This window comes from Mustela nigripes, chromosome 4 (assembly GCF_022355385.1).
Source record: "Mustela nigripes isolate SB6536 chromosome 4, MUSNIG.SB6536, whole genome shotgun sequence".
Taxonomy (NCBI): Eukaryota; Metazoa; Chordata; class Mammalia; order Carnivora; family Mustelidae; genus Mustela; species Mustela nigripes.
Window position 1 is genome coordinate 3205991 of NC_081560.1, and position 20640 is coordinate 3226630.

At 49.7% G+C, this 20640-nt stretch overlaps 1 protein-coding gene across 4 annotated transcripts in view; it reads right to left on the reverse strand.

The window, feature by feature from the left end:
- Window positions 1-20640, reverse strand: part of DPP6 (dipeptidyl peptidase like 6) — an 857378-nt gene that overhangs the window by 289318 nt on the left and 547420 nt on the right. For all 4 annotated transcript variants that reach the window (XM_059396038.1, XM_059396041.1, XM_059396039.1 and 1 more), the window contains exon 3: window positions 13824-13922. In XM_059396038.1, the coding sequence (XP_059252021.1) occupies window positions 13824-13922 (99 nt within the window). The remainder of the gene's footprint in view (window positions 1-13823; window positions 13923-20640) is intronic.

The following is a 20640-nucleotide window of genomic DNA, read 5'->3' on the forward strand; positions in this document are numbered from 1 at the left end:
TTAAATACAAGCTCTCCAGAGGCCTTCAATGGGCATCTGCTCACAGGACCATGGACAGCTCCAGTTCTACGTTTTCACATGATCCCACGAGCACAGACTGAGAAGTCATGGCAACAATCTGTCCTCTTGTACGTGACCCTTGCTCAACCTACAGTTTATTCACTAAAGTCACAACTGACCCCAAAGCACCCAGGGGTCTTGGAAACACCGCTGAAGTTGAGCCTCGAGAACACGAGGAGGTCTCTCGGGCCTGGTTCTCCAACATCCTTGGGGTCACTGACCTCCGTCCAGGACTTCTCCGGAAGGACCCATACGGAACTCTGTGCTGACTTCCAGGCTGCTCCCCTGAACCCTGGTGATGTAAGAAGCACCGTCTCTTAAAGGAATCTCAGGTTAGCCTGCAGACCATGGGCACTGGGCCTTCATGAAGATGAGGGATACGGAAACTTCATGGGTCTTTAACTGACTGGCGCAAGGCCGTTGCTGGGCAACTCTCGAATGTGTCTCAGTCCCTAAGTGAGATTTTCTGACTTATCTTCAGAACAAAGTCTCGGATGCAGAAGGGCAAGGGGAAATGAGAACAAGAGCTTCCCGCCGCTTAAAGACCACCCACGGGGAAGAACCCGCATCGTAAGTTTTGGAGAGAGACAAACCCACAGCCACTTCTCTTTTGTGATACTAACCGGGACCTCCAGATGAAGCCTCATGCCTGTTTCCTCTCAGGGAAAATGGAAACACCACCGGCCGTGAAGCACTTCCATGGCTGCTCATGTAGAATCAACACCAGGTCAGGTGTCTAGCCAGAAGAAGAGACGGGGGAGGGGAGGGTAGAGAAGAGGCTGAGGGCGGCAGACCGCGGGGTGGAGGCGCGGGGGGGGGGGGCACTCCTTTGGATGTCCCAGTCCACAGAGCATTTTCGTTCCTTTAAAACGCCCATGAAACCAACATGCACTGTGGGCGTGTGTCTCCCATTTGCTGTCATAGCATCTTCTGTTGCTGCCTAATGTCTGCCTTGACGTGCACCAAATCCTTTTCTGGAACAAAATGGTGTGAATTCATGTATGTTGTTCTATGCACTCACTTAGCAAAGACTTTCTGGCACTGTACTAGGTGAAGGAAACAGCCCTCCATATAATCGAGCAAACAAAACTACGCCGAAGCTTTAGAAGTTAACCCTGACACGCCACCTTATGTTCTGGATGTAAGCTACAAACACGTCTTGTACGTCCTGATGGCCCCACACCATAATCTAACCAACCGGAGTCCCAGGCACACACTTGATAACATTCATGAGGTAAAGCAAAGATGTTCTAAGGTCGTGCTTGACCCATTGACCCTGTTTTCTGCCCTGCCGTCCGTGCGGAACGGACTCTTGCTTCGTGCAGTGATAGAAGCCTTGAGCGACTGCGGTGGGAAAGAAAAAGCATCAAGAGAGAATTTCCTGCCCCGGAAGGAAAGTCCTGGAAAGACACATTAGCAGGTGCGCTAAGGTCATGAGTAAGCAGGGAAAAGGAGCTTGCCGCATTCCGCCCTGGGGCCCCGGGTCACAGCCCCGGCTTCTGTCCACGGTGTTCCCATGGAACCGTCCAGAAACGTAGAGCTGTCCCAGCTGGTGGCTGTAGCTTCGAACCTGAGCTCCCGAAGAAGACAAGAGAATGAGGTCCCGTCCCAGGACGACTCGCTCTCTCCTGCTCCTCGTGCACATGCGCACGTGGATGGGAATGAGGTAAGGCGAAGGGCTTCTTGTGTTTCTAAACTCTGCCCACGGTGCTGCTGGCTCAGAAAAGGGAGGAGGCAGAGAGTCTGGGCCAGTGTGACGCCGTAGCGCCAGGAAGGCCGTGGCGGAGTAAAGGAGAAGACGGGGCGGCCTGGGACCGAAGGTGGAGTGGAGACCTCTTTGTAGCTGTCGCTATGCGGGTCTTTTCCCCGGGGAACAGAGGACGTCTTCGAGGGCTGCGGGCGGGATCTGGACCACGGAGGAGTGAGGCTTCCAACAGCTTCAGCAGAACAACGGGGACATGCTGACCGGGCCATCCTTTCTGATGCCCTTCGGCAGGCAAATGAGCGTGCGGATTTTATTTGCGATCCCTTTAACTTGACTTATTTGGAGGTTGAAACCCACAATTAAGTTTTAAAAACCCAACAGTTTGCCTTAAGGATGAACAATCAACCTTTTGAAACGTATTTAAATGTGAGAAGTCACCAAGCAGGGAGCTGGCACAGAAAACCTGCCAGCAGAGTCTGATGTCATTGTCACATTCACACCTCCGGCTTCAGCCAGAGAGATGCGCGCTCAGCCCAGACCGCAGACACCCTCCCTGTCCTCCGCGGCCCTCCCGCATGTCCACACACAGATGGCCCAGGGCCATGCAGACAGAGGTGGGTCTCACGTCCGAGACAACTGAATGAGAGCAGAGAGAGAGCATGAGTTCTGAGCACTCTTCATCTCTGCCTCCCACACGGCGCTGCCAGGCTGAGAACCGCACGGCAGATGGGCATTTGCCCATGAGAACACCCGACCTAGAGCTTACGACCCCCAGGTAGCTAGCGTGCGTTTAGTGGGAGTCTACCAGCAAAGTGTTAGATCGGACACAAGCCCCACATCTCATCCCAGTCCTTTTCATCAAGGTGCCCCGCAGCATTCGTGTTCTCAGGCTCACCTGCTCGTGTCCCCGGGATTGCCTTCTGCACCTCACAGCTGAGACGGGGCTGCGACGCTAACAGCAAAACCAAGTGACACGTGGGAGAAGCAGCCGAGCTCACGCTCCCGGTGGCCGCCCCACGAAGCCCCAGGAGGCTGCGGCGTCTGCCAACAGACCCGTCCTCGGGGCCCTGGCATTTCTGCCGTGACCCCGGGGACGGCAGGCCTGTGGGACACCAGCAGCAAGGGGCAGGGGCTGCGTGTTCCCCAAGGAGCCAGGCGGGTCCTCAGAGCATGCGAGAGGAGATGAATCGGCCCAGGGGACACCGCCTTGGCCTTCACGGACACTTCCAGACTTCCAGGGCCCAAAAGGACTCAACCTCACAAGTGACTCCCACAGGGCCCTTGCATTTAGTACACGTAAACTTTCCCTGAACTTTGGATAAGTTCTCAAAATCCCCAGAAGGTAATTTTGAAGAAGGTCAGACAGAACTCTTCAAGAAGCTGACTCTGCCACCCGTTAGGCAAATAACGTAACCTCTCTGGTACCATCCTTCTCTGATAAGACTGGTATTCATAGGAAGGACTCCACTTTTTAAACTGTCTGAGGTTGGCTCTGTTTCCCCCTTCCTTTTGGTGGGGACGGAAGCCCCATCTAAGCACGTGGCCGGGGAGAAGTTAAAAACCTAACTCTATTGTTGGTTCCTTGCTTGGCAAAGGGTAGAGGTCCCCCAGATGGGTCTTTCCTTTGGAAACAGCTCTTCGGCCTCTTCGGTTGTTTTTGTGAGAGTCGAACTAGCCCCGCGGGAGGGAGCATGGAAGCGAGGACGGCGGGCACAGGGAGGCCCGTCTGCAGGACAACCTGCAGGCACGGTTCTCGCCTGTCTTCTCTAGAGGGAGGAGCCTCGGTGGGGCCCAAGTACACAGAGAGGACGGGCTGTGTAGGGGTCCACAGCAGAGAGAAAGCCTGCGCCCAGCCACAAGCAGGAGAGGTGAGCTTGGCCCCTATATGAGGGACTTGGATCCGAAAGCCCAGAACATGCTTGGGGTCAAAAATCCTAGATTCTGACATGAATTTTCCCACGAACTTCTCCTAGTTCACTCCCTAAGACCTGAGATGAGATTCGAACGAAGACGAACTCATATCAACCATTGTAAGGCACCAGACAGTAGAAAGCTCTGCCCCAGTACCCAGAGCAGCCTCCTCCTGAAAGACGCTGAGCTCGCAAAGAGCACAGGACGCTGGTTACTCGGCGTGCCCAAACCCCGAAACCTCTCAGACATGAGCAGGAGACACACGTCAAGTTTGAAGGCAATGCTGATTGGCTTCCAATCCCTCTGCCCCAACTCCAGGCCAGTCAGCACCCGGGGGCCGTGGACACAAACTCAGAGATCCTGTGACCAAAGTAAGAGCAGCAAAGCAAGGCCCTGTGGGCTTGGGAAGCCTTCCTTGGCAAGAAACAAAGGGAAGCTGATCAGACATTCTCTGAGGCTCCTGCCTCACTCTGACAGCTTCAGAAGCAGCTAGTGTGTTGCTCATGTCTAGGTCCTTCTTCTTCTGGGGCGCAGGGCGCTTCTCTCCCTCACCCTTCACAAGAGCCGCTGACCGCGTTGAGCAGCTGTGCGTCTGTGCATCTGGGAGAGCAGCGCAGCGGATGTGTCTGCACAGGGAACAGAGAGCGTGCAGGTGAGAGGAAACCATGACCTGGGGACAGGGCGGGCCACCCCGAGAGGATGGGGGTCAGCCCAGGAAGGGATCAGAAGCACAAGGCAAAACACAGAAGAGGCCCCTGGGCTTTCCACAGCAGGGGCTCGTGCTTAGGCTTCATTGACCCCACGTGACTGAAGATTTGCGGATCGCTGGGCCACGCGGACATGACGCCATCCGTGTCCTCCGTGGGTGGCTCTGAGCGATGAGCTGAAGCGCTCGGTGTGGAGAACTCGGAGACGTGCTGGTGCACATGGCACACAGGCAGTAAACGGCGAGTATGAACACAATGTCTGGACAGGCAAGCTTGGTATCGGGGGCTCCTGTCAGCATCTGGTAGGTTCTCCTCAATTACATACAGCAGGAGAACAGAGTCAGACATCGTTATCATTATAAATGTATGTGTAATTCCTTAAAATGCCAGGATTTATGACGAATAAACCTGCCGAGTCTTCAGTCAACCGGAAAGCAGCTACTCCACGAGCTTTTCCCCAAATAGCCGGTTTGCTCAACCACCGAGTCATTCGTTCGGCTGAGTGACATCTCTGCAGACTTTACCACAAGCCAGACACTCTGGTCCACGAGAGAAACGGCACTGCGTGCCCTGAAGGCCCTAAGAAGCTTCTGTCAAGGGCAAGACAAGAGAAGAAAACAAACATCGGAGCGCAGAGTTAGGTGCTCCGGATGCGCGGGACGGACGGGCCATCGGGGATTAGACTCGGTTATGCAAGAGAGCAAGCGATTCATTTTGGATTAATTAAGAAGGTGATCCATGTTTGAGAAGATGTCAATGATAATTAATTAGCCTCTGGTAGGCTGACATGGTTAAGGACTTTGTGGGATAATTTAATTGAAACAATAAATGGTAACGTTGGGGCTGTGTGAGGGCCGTGTACTCAAGGATGCAGAGTCTCTAATTAATGGAACTTCTGGATTTGCTTTAAAAAGAATGTTCTAGAAAGAGCCTGCAGAGGACCTGCACCCATGGGCTCAACAGAGGCAGTAACTGAGACGGAGGTAGCTTTCCAGGCTCCCTGAACGTGAACTTAAGTAAAACCAAACAAGACTCTGGGCTCCGGTCTGTGGCTGCCCGCCTGGGCAGCGCTGTCGCCCTATACCTGATCCAAACTGGAAAGAACACCTCCCCAGCACTGCCCGAGTCTCAAGGCATACCTGTCTGCACCCCGTGTAGGCAAAGAGGGGCGAAGGGCAGAGGGCATCCTCAGGATAAGTCCTTAAAAGCTGAGGAGCCCTGAAACCACCATTGGGCATCCAGAAAAAATGCCCATCACACTCACTGCAGAGGAAAACAACAGGTGACTCTTGCCTGAGATCCCTTTCTCAGGAAAACAAAATATGGCACACATGTGCATGATACATACTTATTTCTTAGATCCCAAAATGGGGGTGGGGAGCCTGTCCTCTCATAACGCAAACATACAAATTGAGATGGATTTCACTCCTGGCAAGGGTCGGCACCACGTTCCACAAAGGCAAGGGCGTCCTTAAATTTCCCGGGAGACGCGTGTACTTGCCCAAGCTGAGGGCCCTCTCTCTGCTGGAGCAGGGGCGGCCCAGCCGAGCCCGCAGGGATGTGACTCCCAGCCATGAACTGAGGGGCGGGGACTGCAGAGCCCAGCAACACGGAGGGGCCTGAAGAGCCTGCTGCAATTTTTTCTTCTGTGGCCACTGCCACTAAATGCTACCGTCTTTCCACAGAAAACTCCAACAGGAAACACCCAAGGGACCTTAAGCAGGTAATGGTTTCAGCTCCGATACTAGACATGTGGAAGACGCATTAAGAAGGGGACGGAGCCAACCAGACAGGTGGCGGGTCCGACAGCCTCAGCCGGAGCCCATGGGAGCCACGGCACAGACGGGCTTTATTGCCTTTAAATGATCTGAGACGTAACTGCCCTCGTAATACCAGACCACGGGGGTTCTCTTTTCCTAAGGAAAAGTGGAATCTTGAAAACCACTACAAAAGAGAGAGAAGGAATTGGCTGAATTTCCTCTCATCTATTTCTTGCGGACTTGAATACAGTGAAAGATGTTCTTCGATAGTATTTTATGCAATGACTTCAAATGATGCCACTGCTATCTCGACCTCACCGAGACGTTGAAGAACGTCTCTGGTCTCTGAGACTTGTCCTTCCTGGGCATTTCCCGGAAGTTGCTCCTGGCCAGGTGGGGCGGCCTACATCGTGGCCTCTCGGGGCCTTTCTCCCTCTCTGCAATTCAATGACTTCCTGGTCTTGATTGGGAAAAAAAGTGGCTTTCACAAAGCAGCAGAAACACCCAAACCATTTTATACTTGAATTTCTCTTCTATCCAACCCCATGAGCTTTCCAAAAAAAAAAAAAAAAAAAAAATCCATCTGTGTTTCCCAAATAACAAAGGAGAAGAGGAAAAAGCAAATATGGAAATCAAGTTGCTTTGAGCCCCGTGCTCTCCCTCAAATTTTACCTTCTAAAACATATACTTTTCTGGTATCAACCAGCCAGCTGATATTTTCCTACATTCAAAGGAAGCAATTTTCTTCAATTTTATAGTCTCTCTACCACGGCGTCGGAGACGCGGAGGGCTCTCTGCTCGCAGCGGCTCAGTGGATGGAAATGAGCGTCAACAAACAGAGACTCCGGGGCCAGCCAGGGCTTCTGCCACATTCCGACTGAAGCTGAACGGCCCCAGGGAGGAGGGCAGCGTGGGCTGAGGAGCCCCTCCTGCAGCTGCTGGCAGACACGGGAGCCTGTCCGCCCCGGGCGTGCTTGTGTCCCGAAGATAGCGGCCGGGAACAGCGGGCTCCCTGAGGGGCGCAGGTGGCCTTGGCTTTGCTCACAGCACAGGGCATGAGCTCACCGGACCATCTGCGAGCTTCAGTCCAGACTGCCTTCCTAAGAGGCAAGCCTGCAAAAGCAAATCTGTGTATGGCCAGTCTGTGCGGCCTCGGACAACTTGTGTGGAGGGACTCCACGGATCTGGAGAAGACCGTTTCTGGTGTTTACGTGTGCAGGGAGAGGACAGCAAAAGCTGTTTCTAGCCAACAGTACACCCTCTTTCTCTGGCACGAGTCCGAGACAGGGTGAGTAAGAGGGTATCTGCTGGCAGAGGGAGTCACGTGGCCACTCGGCAATTTCCCACTGGCGCATTCTCTCCTGACGTCACACGACAGGTAGGTGCTTCTCCTAAGTCACTTCCCTGGGCCTTCCCTGGCGTTGTACCTCTGGGCTCTCCTCCGACCTCCTCTGGGCTTTGGCTCCCCTCCCCACCCACTGGGAGATTTCAGCAGCTCCTCAGTGGTGCACACTTTCCACATTTCTCCAAGCGGCTCTGACCGCTCACCCAGCTTCCTGCTGGGTCCTCAATATGTAAAGAGCATTTCCACTTAGTTTTCTCCAGTCGGCTTCTACTCTGAACTCATCATCTAACCATAGAAACCAAGGCCCCGTCAGTGCAGTGGCCATTCCAGTTCATCAGGCTTCAAGCCTCCATGTCCCACCTGGCTGCCCTTCCCCCATCCCTCCATTTCTACTCAGCTGCACGTCCTATCATCCATCAGTCATGACGGCTTTTTATTCGGGCCACTCCTCTCCTACTCACACGCTAACCTTCTAGCGTCTGAAGATGGGCCAAATTAAGGTACATTTATGTAATGAGATCCTATTCAGATATTAAGATGATAATGGAAATACATATTTAATACCTGGAAAGATGTTTACGATCTATGTTATACACGTTCCCCCCTGAATGCACTTAGTATTTTCCTACATATTACGTTACCTGAAAAGACAAGTATAAAAATTTAAGAGTGACTATTTCTGGTCGGTCGAGTTAGAGGTGAGTTTTAGTATCTTCTGAAGTTGTGTTCAACTCCATTTTGTTTTCTGATTTACTACAGTGAATACGTAATACATGTATCATACTAAGATTCCTCTCTGGCTCGCTTTCGCTCCTGGGTGCCAGGCAGCCTCATGCCGCCAGGCCTTTGCAGCTGCTGTTCCACGCTGCCTGTAATGCTTTCCCGGCAGGGAGCTCATCTGTATGATTCTCACACCCAGGGCTCTGTTTAAAAGCCTTTCACTGGACCACGCTGTGTAAAAGGGCATGTTCCTAAGTCTCCTTATCTTTAAAACTAGGTTGTTCAAGCCTCAAATGAGAAAGTGTAGAAGGTGACCAGATGGCTTCAGACTAGGCACCCCACCAGGTCATAAACACACAGGGATCCTACCTTTGTGCAGTTCACAGTCAGAAGGAAAAACAGGTCCTGAATAAATAACTATACTTAATGCGTGTAAAGAAGGTCACATCCAGGATTCAAGGGCGCCTAACACAGAAGGCTGAGCCAGTACGGAAAAACCTGCTTGTGGAGCGAGAATGAGGCCTGATCCTAAAGAAAAGGACCACTTGCAGGGTGGGGGCGGGAGGGGGAGAGATGGGACACAGAGAGGAGGGGGCGTGTGGGCCGGAAGGAGCCTCCTACGCACGAACCACCTCAGGGGAGAAAGAACGTGGACCCTGAGTCCATCGAAAGAAGCTCAAGTCAGCTCGGAGTAAGGGAAAGCTGGGGAGACTCAAAGGTCACTTAGGTGTCTCCTGGCAGCAGAGCCTTTATCAGAGGAGCCACTGGAAAATCCTGCTCCCAGTCCTGCCTGTCTCTGGTGCAGATGCTTCTGAGTGGACAGCTGCCACATCCGCCTGTGGCCTGGCATCATGAACCCGGAAGTCTGGCCGAGTGTGGATGGGTGGGCAGGCGCTGCGCATGCTGGGAGGGGCTGTAGGCATCCGCGACGGAGCGGCTACAAGGGACAAGAGACTGAGCAGAGCAAAGGATGCCTCCAAGCTTTCTAGCCTGTTCTGCCAGAAGAATGGACGTCCATGAACGGGACTGGGAGAAGCAGTGGCGAGGGCAGGTGTTATTCTTTTGGTTTTTGGTTTGTGTGTGTTGGGGGGGCTGTTGATCAAGAGCTCAGATTTGGAGCTTTTAAGCTCAAGGTTGTGAGGTCTGTGGGACAGCTAAGAATTCTGGGAAAATGCAGTGTGGAAACCCAAATTTAGGAGTCGTCTATAGAAGGAGGATACTTAACATCATGAAGCTCGATGAAACCCTGAGGGAGGAAGCGCAGATATTCAGTGGGAGGGACCAGAGGCTGAGCCCTGGGACCCACCACCCTGAAAGGTCAAGGAGAAGAGCAAGAAGCAGTGGGAGAGCCTGAGGAACCCCCCGCCCCGGCCTGATGTCGAGAGAGAGCCCAGGGGGTATAAGGACCTATCGGTCAGGGGGAAGTTTCACCCAGGTGAAGGGAGTGACCAGCTGACGGGTAAATTAAGACGAGGTCGGAGAAGTGACCATGTGAGGCAGCTACCTGGAGGTCAGCGATGACCACATGGTGTGTCAGTGAAACTGGGTGAGGGCCTGACCCCCTCACATCACGGAATCCCAGCACAGCACCTCAAGGGATCCATGAGGCTGAGAAGTGCAGTGTGGTTACCGGAAAAAATGGAAGGATTCCTTCCACCGACGGAGTGTGGGGAGACGCGGCACTGGGGCCAGTTTGAGGGAGTGTGGACCTCCTCCTCTGTAGGGGTGCTCAGTGTGTCCATTGTCCTGAGGTACAGACCTCATCTGGTTGTAACCAGTCTGGGAGAGCAGAGTAGGAAGGCTGTTACACCAATCATTTTCAGAAAAGATTAGATTAGAGTAGATTAGAACAAGTCTCTAGATTAGAATGAATGGGTGAGGAGAAATTTAGCCCAATAGATTACTCCTGATACAATGTATCATGTTCTAGACTATTAACTCCAATATTGAAGTGAAGATACACTTGGTATCTTTAGTGGTTAATGTGCACTAAAAATAATATTTATATTAGTAATATTATATAATAATAATAATAATAATAATAATACCAAATCATGTCTCTTTCTCCATGGGGAATTACTCCACTTTCTTTATCACTTAGGTATTCCATTAGCTTGACATCATGGGGATAAGGGAAGCTAAAATAGAGAATTTAAGGGATGACAGTAATTCTGAAATACTCACAATCTATAGTTTTGAGTAAAACACACTACGTAGCTAGTGAGGTTGTGAAAGAAACTGGCTGGATACCAGAATCCTGGGTTCTATCCAATGTAGCACAGCTTATAAAGACCAAAGGGACGTAGGTTCAAGTCCAAATTTTGCTACTTACTAACTGTGATATTGGTCAAGTTATTTGAACAGCATAAGTCCCAGTTTCCTCATCTGTAAAATGGGAATAATGGTGGTGGTGAGAATTAAATTATTTAATAGGTACAAAGAATTTATCCTAGAGATATAGGACACCCCCAGCAGGTTACAATGATGGTGGTGATGTGATGATGATGATGGTGATGCTGGTGATGGCGATGATGATGGTGGTGGTAGTGATCATGATGGTGATGATGATGGTAATGGTGATGATGGTGGTGGTGATAATGGTGTTGACAGTGATGACGGGGATTGATGGTGATGCTGATAACAATGGTGATGGTAGTGATCATGGTGATGATGATGGTGGTGGTAAATGATGATGATGGTCGTGATGATGGTAGTACTGATGATGTGATATGATGTGACGATGATGTGATATGATGTTGATGGTGGTGGTAATGATGGTGATGATGATGGTGATTATGGTGATGATGATGGTGATGCTGATGGTGGTGGCAATGATCATGATGGTGATCATGATGTTGATGATGATGATGAAGCAGTGAGTAGGAACAGAGGAGTAAGGAAGAAGAGGAGGAGAAAGGAGACTGTCATGGTGATAGAAGGCATGGTAGATGGTCATGATGGAGGTGACTCCCAAGGCTACCAGTAAGAGACAGCTCCCTGGGCCCAGCTCTGTAACCTTTGCCGGCTGCACTGTGGGGCACACAGTAAGCACCGACTGAACAAAGCAACGCTCTGATAACTTCTAAAGCACAGCCAGCTTCCCATCATTTGATAATCCTGTGACTGTGGGAAACTTTCCCTGGATCTCCACATTTAGACTTGTGGCATTAAAGAAATGAATGAACTCTTTATGGTATTTGTGGACAATCACTTACGAGCGCTCAAGTAACCAGTGCAAAGCCACTTCACCCATTTTAAGCTATTACATTTGAGGGAGAGAAAGGGATTGATCAGGAAGCAGAATGCAGGAGAGAGTGAGAGGACAGCTCGGAGGAGCGCTGGGAGAAAAACAACCACGTCCCTCCCCCTTCTCCTCCCCCTCAGGGTGGAGCCTAGTCTTTGGAGAAACTCCACTACCGGGTTACTTTGTAGCAAACACTGGATGTCTACCTTTGCAAAGGGAGAGTCTTTCTTAGAAAGCTCCCGGGCACCGACCCCGAAGGTCCTTACTTCGTTTAGAATTGCAGGTTGTCCTCCTGAGTAGAACGAACCTGCCGAACAGGCAGAGGCGGCATTTTCTGCCGGGCAGGAGGCCATTTCTCAATTGCTCGTATTAACTCCCAGCTTTGTGGATAAAGAAATTTGGGCCCGTTTCCCCGGCCAGAGAGCCAGCCCACCTCTGGGCCAGCTCCGATCCTCTGCGGCATGAAGTCGATCATGAGACACAAGCTCCTTACGACCAACACAGTTCCAGCAGAAACTCACCAGTGCTTCGTGACTCCAGATCTCTGCTTATTTTACATTTTATTTTTTGCTTATGGAATGCTGACGTAGACCCAGTCTGCCACTATGGACCTTCTAACAGACATAGGAATGTTATTTTAGCACTTCATGGAGTCTTTTCAGGGCTTCCTTGGACTTGCTCTGACCCCCATAGTTAGGGTTCAGTGTTCCTTGTCTCCAATGTGCTCTATCCCTAGATTCTGCCGCTCGACCAGGTTTCCTCCCCTCCCCCTCCCTTCTCTCCTCTCTTCTTCTCTCTGCGTTCTTTTCTTCACGAAGGTGGAGACAGACTAACATTCTAGCCTTACATTCCCCAGGGGTCTATTCTCTGCTTTCTCTAATTAGTACACCCAGCACTTCTTAAAGACTGGGCTTTATACAGCGTCTTCAAAATGTCTGGTCACTCATGGTTAGCTCTGTTTCTAGAATACGACTTTGCAATCTTTAAGAAGAGGCTAACCACCTTTCATTCCCAAGACTGAACCCAGAGTATGCTCCTGGTACTTTCCTCCTGCCTATGCAACGGGTTAACAAAAACAGAGCAGGTGTTAAGTCTCTCTCAACACGAAAGGTAACATCACTTCATCCATCAAACAAAAGACCTTGGCTCTCTCCGTGTCCTGGATTTCTGTGCACCACCCACCCCTCAACTGCTGTCCCCAGCACACGGATCCTTTTTCTCCCTAATTCCTTTGTATACAGTACATTCCCTCGGGGATCCATCTTCTCTCATTTTTAAATAAGTGAATCTAAGAACCAGAAATGAATACTGAGGCTGCAGTGGAGCACAAAAGAGAAGCCACTGCCTTAGCAGGAGACGAATGGCAAAACGTCATCGCTAGTTGGTTTTTGAGAGTTTGTGAAGCATGAGCTGCATTTCAGAAGCAAGAAAATACAAAAACACAGTCACCCAACAAGACAGTCTTGGGAAGACACTACATGGGAAGTCAGGAGACAGGCTTCCAACTACATGTGCACCACCAGCAAGCTGTGTGGCCTCAAAAAAAAATCACGTAACCTCTCTGGGCCTCATTTATTATGAAAGTGAGGATTTGAACTAGACCTCCAGCATTCCATGATAAAGGTTCTCTGACCTGGGGATTCCTCTTCAAGGGCATCCCACATTCCTGGAGATAACAGGAGAGGTGCACTGGCCGAACTACCTAACGGAGAGGCACCAAAGCCTGCAGAGGAGGGCATGCATTCAATCACACCTTTTCTCCCATGACCACACTCGAGAATTAGTTCAACCACAAGTGGATGAAATGGATTATGTCCTAGACCAAAAAATGCATTATGAACATACTGCCTTTAGCCTTCAACCTTGCTTTGTTTTGTTTTAAAAATCCCCCCAAACCAGAAAAGTAGATTATATCCAGACTAAAGTGCAAGAGGAAAATAAATTTATCCTCAAATGTGCATCAGGCTCGAGTTTCATTCATTTGCTGGCTTTTGAGAAGACGCCTTGGAGGTCCTTTCGGTCCCTCTCTGCAGCGGGGAGTGAAAGCCAGGGCCGTGCGAAAGGGAAGAAAGACAGGGAGACGGAGGGAAGCTCGGCTGTGTCTCTGCCTGGTCCTGTTGCTTAGCAACGGCTCACATCTCTGTCTGAGAAATAATGATTTGGGGAGGGTGACACTGAGAGCCCATTTCTCACGAAGGAACAGCCCCATTTTACCAGATCCACATATTCTTAGAATGATAATAAGGTGATTATCGCAGCAAGAGCTCTGGGCATCCACTTCCACAGCCGAAGAGAGAACATGAGAGGCAACAGGCCAAACCCAAACTGCGGCAGAGTGGCTTCCCGTGCGCAGGCAGGCCTCCGGACTTACCACTTATCCACTTAGCCTCGGGGTCGTGAATTTTGAAATCATCGCTGAAGAGATCTTCCACTGTGACCTTCTTCTTTTGAGACAGACTGTTATCTTCCGCTAGAAAAGAACACAGTCAATAGTTAAATCCTTTCTTTTGGGGTAAAAGAGAGGACCATAAAACACTGGGGTCGCCATTCAGAAATGGTACCCATGGTGAAGTACACACTTCCTCTACATAACATAAGGCTGAACAAAAGCCATGATTTTTGCTTTTAATTAAAATATCAAAAACGGTGGTAAAGGGGTCATGGCGCAGTAACATGGTATCTGTTCTCCCCCTGTACTTGAACACAGACGTGAGTGTATTTCTTTGGAACAGAGGTAAACATTTCAAGACGGATTTATGAACAACAAGGTGGAAATGGGCAAGAGAGCAAACACAGTGGATGTCCAGAACGGATCCCCGTGGTGTGACGTAATCAATCACTCACGGCGCATTTAGTCAAGGCCAACTCTCCGCAGCACGTCGGATGCTGTGGATGAAATGGTGAGTGACGGTCCTGTAGGTACCGATTCTCCATATGCCTCACTTGTCCCTGGCTGTCTCTAGGCTGGGAATCAGTTCCTGTTCAAATAGAATCACACCTCAAGTGTCGGTGTGCCAACGACCAGATTCCCACCTTGCATCATCTCCTTCAGGCCCCTGGGAGTAAGCACCTGGGTGGGGTGAGCCTCGAAGGTACCAATCTCACAACCATCCGAAGAGGAGATGTTTAGTTAATGGCTCCGGGGGTGAGCCTGTAGAACCCTGACCATGTTTGTTCTATTTCCCAAGGTGGAAGTTTCTGGGGTTTTAGCTAACAGAGTAAACACGCAAGGGTGGTAGGTCAGACGGCTCTCACTTTTACTATACACCAATACCATTATTCGCTATTTCTGACACACGTCGTCTTTCTAGAACAGAAGACGGGGCTGCCGGGCACCTCTCTGGAAGACTCGGGGTCCTTGTTTGAGCCGCTCTGTGTTGGGCTGCTGGGCGGGGCTCTCCTCGGTGCTAATCGACGTGTGTCGGTCTGTGTGCAGCCTACGTGACGGGGTTTCAGATCCGTGTTGTTTTTACATTTTGATGTTTGGTTGTTATGCCTGTTGCTCCTTTCAGTGTCTGCCTGTGGAGCTTCCAGTTCTTGGGCTGTCAGAGACCTTGCCCTCCACAGGACGCTTTGTCTCTTTTAATGTTCTGTTTCAAAATCTATGGCAGCTGGGGAAGACAAGGAGCATGTTTGCTGGACGGCACGATAACATAAATAAGCACTCTGGGAGCTCCTTGTAGGATTCCCGTGCGCAGATTTGATCACATCTCCCGGACGGTTTCTTTCTTTTGGCCCCTCTGGATGTTATCGACTATTGACGTTGTCAGAAGGGTCACGTGTTACCGTGTGCACTGACTGATTTCTTGAATATCAAAAAGGATTAACGTGTGGAAAAGTCTTTTGAAAATTACAGAGCGATACCTTTCAAAGTGACCTTCTCGTTAGACCTGACTGTGGGGGGGCTCTCCCAGGTGCTACACAAAACCTGTCCAGCCAAACCAACTCCCCCCGAGGGACCTTTCCACCTGCAGCTTTCCATCCCCAGGAAAAGGCACATGGAGTTCAGACATGTTGCGTGTCAGTGTGGAAAACACACAGTAAATGAACATTTGAAAGATAACTAGACATCGATGTAATGCAGTTATACTGTGATCGAGTAATTAAGAAATCTATCTGCAACTAGTTGAAAAATTAAGTCCCAGAGAGCGAATGCACAATATAACGATCACAGACAACAATGCTGTATTATAGATGTCAAATTCGCTAAGAGATTAGATCTTAATTATTCCCACTAAAAAAAGAAATGAGAATTACGTGACCCGATAAAGGCATTAGCTAACCCCCCAAAAGCACTGATCCTGATATATATAAATATATGAAATCAGCATGTTGCACACTTCAAACTTACATAATGGCATGTGTCAAATATATTTCAATAAAAAATAAGGTAAATAAAATAAAACAAGAACAGAGTATAAACATTTCTGAGCACTCCGCAGCATAAGATCAGAAAATAAATAGTTCTATTAAAACATCAATTTTATCTGAGTAAACCTCACTATTCAAGGAAGATTCTAGCTCACTTCTTGAGGTATCCATGCATATAATGAGAAAAGAGTGTAAGCCTGCCATTTAAACAAACTTTGGGTAAAAGATGAAAAAGGTAATTTATTCACTTTCTGAAAATCTCTTTACAAACAACTGTTCTGGTAATGTAAAAATGTCTTTAAAAATAAAAGTATTACATTGTTTTTTAAAACTATTTTAGAAAAACACATGACTTTCAAATACGGACAGTTTGTGGTGGAGGCATTATGCTATAAGCTGGAAAGAGCGGTCTTCAAGCCAGGACACTTGCTGTCAATAATCAGCCGTCTCCTCAAGATGCTCACGTTGGCCTTTCCGGGCCTCGGTGACTTGTTCCCATATTACACTGCTATCCAATGAAATCACTGATTTGTACTTCAATGCGTTTCACAAATCCTTTGCGGTGGTGACAAGCATGTGTCACGGCTGTGCTCCGGGAACCCTGCTGGGCCCTGAGAATCCAGCTGAAGACCCTTGAGCTCAGGGAGCGGGGAAACCCAATGGAAAGCATGATTGTGTTCAACAGCGTCCGTCCAGACCGAGGGCGGCAGGGCGGCGGTGACTGGGAAGAAAGAAGTGGGGGAATCATGGAAAGAACTCCCCGAGGAAATGTCCTGCTAGCCCAGGTACACGAGATACAAGAAGAACATTCCAGCTAGAAGGAACGCAGGAGCAGGAAGGCGTCCGCAGACACAGCATTCTCAGGAAATTGTGAGTGTTGGTTTTGGGGTGGGAGAAAGTGTGACTTGGAAAGGTCCAGAGATGAGGGGAGAGCCTCTCATTATATTGGATGTTCTGGAATTTCATTAAGAAACATCCACTTGTGGGTGTCTGGCTGGCTTAGGGCAGTGTCCGACTCTCAACCTCAGCTCAGGTCTTGAACTCAGGATCGTGAGCTCAAGCTCGGAGTTGGGCTCCATGCTGGGTGTGGAGCCTGCTTTAAAAAAAGAAAACAAAGACAATGCCCACGTATGGCTTTTCTTTAAAAATCATGCTTACCAGCCAGTAACACTGTCAGTCCCCATCTCAGGAACATTTGCAGCAACGATCTCCTTCAGTACCGCTTGTCCTGCACTCGGCTCCCTGCTTCCAGGGAGCAAGCGGACCTGCTGGGTCCAAGCTCCACAGGGATGGCTTTTCCTCTCATGGTTTCCGCATTTTTGTATCTTTGGGGGCATTTGCATGATTTCTTCAGTTTGATTTTCCACTTTATCAATTTTTTAGCATTATCTAGATAGCTCTTTCATCCTGCTACTGAATTTAAAATTTTCAAGTAATTATATTTTAATTTCTAAAACTCCCAATTAATTCCTTTTCAGGATAATCTACTCCTATAGCTGTAAGCTCCGTTATCACATTGATAATTTTTTAAAACCTAAAATGTCATCTTCTGCTTTCCCTACTGATTTATATTTCTTTGGAGTTAAGTGCTTATGTGTACTTAGCTGGTGTTCTCGTTTTTAGGGGACAGTTCCTGCAGGTTCTTGTGACTCTTAGCTGTAAGCGTCTTCCCTATACGTGTCCTGGGTCATGAGAGACTCCTGTTGGTGTGGCCGGGAGCAACGTCCTGGGCACTTGGAAGCGGGGTCTCCTGCTGCCCTTTGCCTGACATGGTGATGGGATTCAAGATCCTCTGAACATGAACCCAATTTTAAAGCAGGGGGCACCTGTCCAGTCCCTAGTCCCTCATGGACACCAAGATCCTAGACTTTCCTGTTGGGTCTGACTCGTCTGGGCTCCTGGAGGCCGGCAGGAGTCTGGCTCTACTTGTTGCTGTAAGTAAGCTTCAACCAGACCCTTCTTTCACGGCCACATTCTGTCCCACACAGATAGAAGACTCTGGCTTGGTTTTGAGCACAGCTATGCTTTTCCTCTTTATTCTCTCTCACTTCTACGTGCTTGAAATCAGAAGGGAAAGATTTCTGGGCTCCGTGGGCCGTCTTAAACCAGAAGTCACCCTGAACCGAAGTCGACCAGAACCGGAAGGGAACCCACCCGTGGAGAGACAGGAAGTGCCCAGAGGCTTGCCCAGCTTGGCTGCCATCCTGCAGGTAATCGGCAGACGACCGGGACGTCGCGTCCCCTTCAGCCCGACACCGGGATAAGCGCAGAGCGCTCGTCACGGCGGCACCCTGGTCTGCTCACGGGCGTGCAGAGGCACGTCCGGGTCCCGAGCAGGCGGCTCCCCCCGAGTAGGTCGGGATGCGGTGCACACTGCTCACGCCCCTGCCCGGATGCTTGTTCCACAGTCACGTTATTAAGGAGCGCAGTGACTGGGAACGGTCTGGAATGTTCCCTGGTGATTTTTACAGTGAGAAATAAATCGGACCACCCGAGGACGGATCAACGTGAAGCCTAACCTCCTGAGGATTTCCGTCCGGCAGGTGGAGGTGAGCCCCCGACAAACCCCATTCAGTAACGACGAAACCTACCCAGACCACTTCTGCCTGTGCTGGCCACTGGCAGAAGCGACAACTCCAGAAATGCCAGTCCATCTTGGAGGACGCGGACAGTTTTACCGTCCGATCCTATCAGAACGAGGAGGAAGGCAAGCCTGAGCTACTGCGGGGGTGCGGGGCTTCCCTCAGACAGGTGGGATGTCCGTCAAGGTGGCATTAGCCCCATTTGCAGGGAAATCGGCCGTTGGCACTGTCCACAGAATCAGCTTGTGTGCAACCTCTCCCCAAAGTGGGATGCTAATTTAACTCCAGAATACTGAAGATATCCCGTCCGTAATGCTCACAAGGGTCGCGATAGAACACTGTGCTCTCCAGGTTAAAAAAAATACATATATGTAAATTTAAAAAAAAAAGGTTTCAAAAACATTTTTATGGACACATTTCTGTAATGAGAAAAAGTTATCCTCTGAGATCGACAAGGAACACACACAGCAGGGGCACAGAGCCGGTGTTCACCCGGCCGCGCGTGATGGAGCCGGGCTGAAGAAGGATCTGCGAACTCCGAGGGGACGCCACGTGGTGTGCCGGTGGGATCGAGCTTCCCAGCGAGGCAGATCCCAGTCCAGGTGCAGAGTAGAAACACTCTGGTGTTTAGAGTAAGTCATGGGGAATATATTTGTATGTTGTTTCACAGAGGCGGGCAATACTTGTTCGCTTCCGTGCAAACAACGGAACGTATGGAAATCAAAGAAACTGTCTGTTTTTTTCAAAGATTGATTGATTGAAGAGAGAGAGAGCATGAGAAGGAAGGGCAGAGGAAGAAGGAGACAGAAACTCACGCAGACTCCACGCTGAGCACGGAGCCTGACGTGGCCTTGATCTCACAACCCTGAGATCATGACCTGAACTGAAGTCAAGAGTCGGACGCTCAACAGACTGTGCCACCCAGGAGCACAGAAACGGTCCATTTTGCAAAATCTGAACCGTTAATTCATGACTTCCAGTGATACAGCTTTTGCTTAACCTCAGATCACAGGGGCTTGGGCCATTACTGATGAACCTAACACGGACACAGACAGCCATTGAGTCCAGGGAAAAGACTGAAAACACAGCGTTTCCCTTCCCTCGGAGCACGTTAGTGGTGCGAGTGCTCGGTGTGGATGCTGGAATCAATACTTCCCAGTTAGAGCTGCTGCTGTTGTTGTGTTTTAAAGACGTACAATCAGCGCTTTCTGTTGTAGATGAGACTCGTATGTCCTCTGTAGATTCTTATTTGTCATAATGAAAGAATAGTCAGTCCTGTTTCACGGCCAACAACTCAGGAACAATGGAATTTACGCTGGGTAACGTGCTTACAGGTCATGAAATGGAGCACCCCCAGAGTCTGACCACAAGTCGTTCTGGTGACGTCGATGATGGTATGTGGGACTTCTGAGCTGATGAAATTTTGGATGCTGAGTTAATGCTGCAATAGCTTAGGACTTGTGGGGACCAGGACGGAGACAATGTACGGTGTATGTGGGATGCATGTGAACCTTTAAGGACTGAGGGTCAGACTGTGTAGGCAGAATAGTGCCCCCCAACGGTGACCTTGAGGACAGGCGTTGTGGACCGAACTGCACACTTCTCCCGTTCTATGGGGAAGCCTCAATCCTCAATGCAACTATACTTGTAGACAGAGTCCTAAAGGAGGTAATTAAAGTTAGATGGGATCCTAAAGGTGGGGCTCTATCCCAACAGAACCTGTGTCCTTGTAAGGTTAGAGGAAGAGATCCTCTCTCTCCGTGCATGCAGAAAAAAAGCAATGCGAGATACAGCGAGAAAAAGCCGTCTGCAATCCAGAAAAAGAGGTCTCGCTGGAAACCAATCCTGCTGGCATTTGATCTTGGGCTTAAAGACTCGAGAACGATGAGAAAATACATTTCTGTTGTCTAACCACTCCGTGTGGGTATTTCATCATGCCTGCCCGAGCCCGCTAACACAACTGGTGTTCTCCAAATTTCAGATTCCTACTCTTTGTTGCTAGTTCATGAGACACGGTATTTGCTTATTGAACTGGTGTCCTGCGACCTTTCTGAACTTACCCCTGTGTTTGATGAGCACATTCTACGTCAGCATTCGTTTTGTTCTCAGTAAGGACGGTGTTCTGTGTTCGTCTCAAGTAGAAATAATCCATTAAGACTGCTAAGAAAACAGGTTTGAGTCAAGGTCCAAGCAGCAATAAACTAGATCGTAGCTACTAATGGATTTGAAGAAATC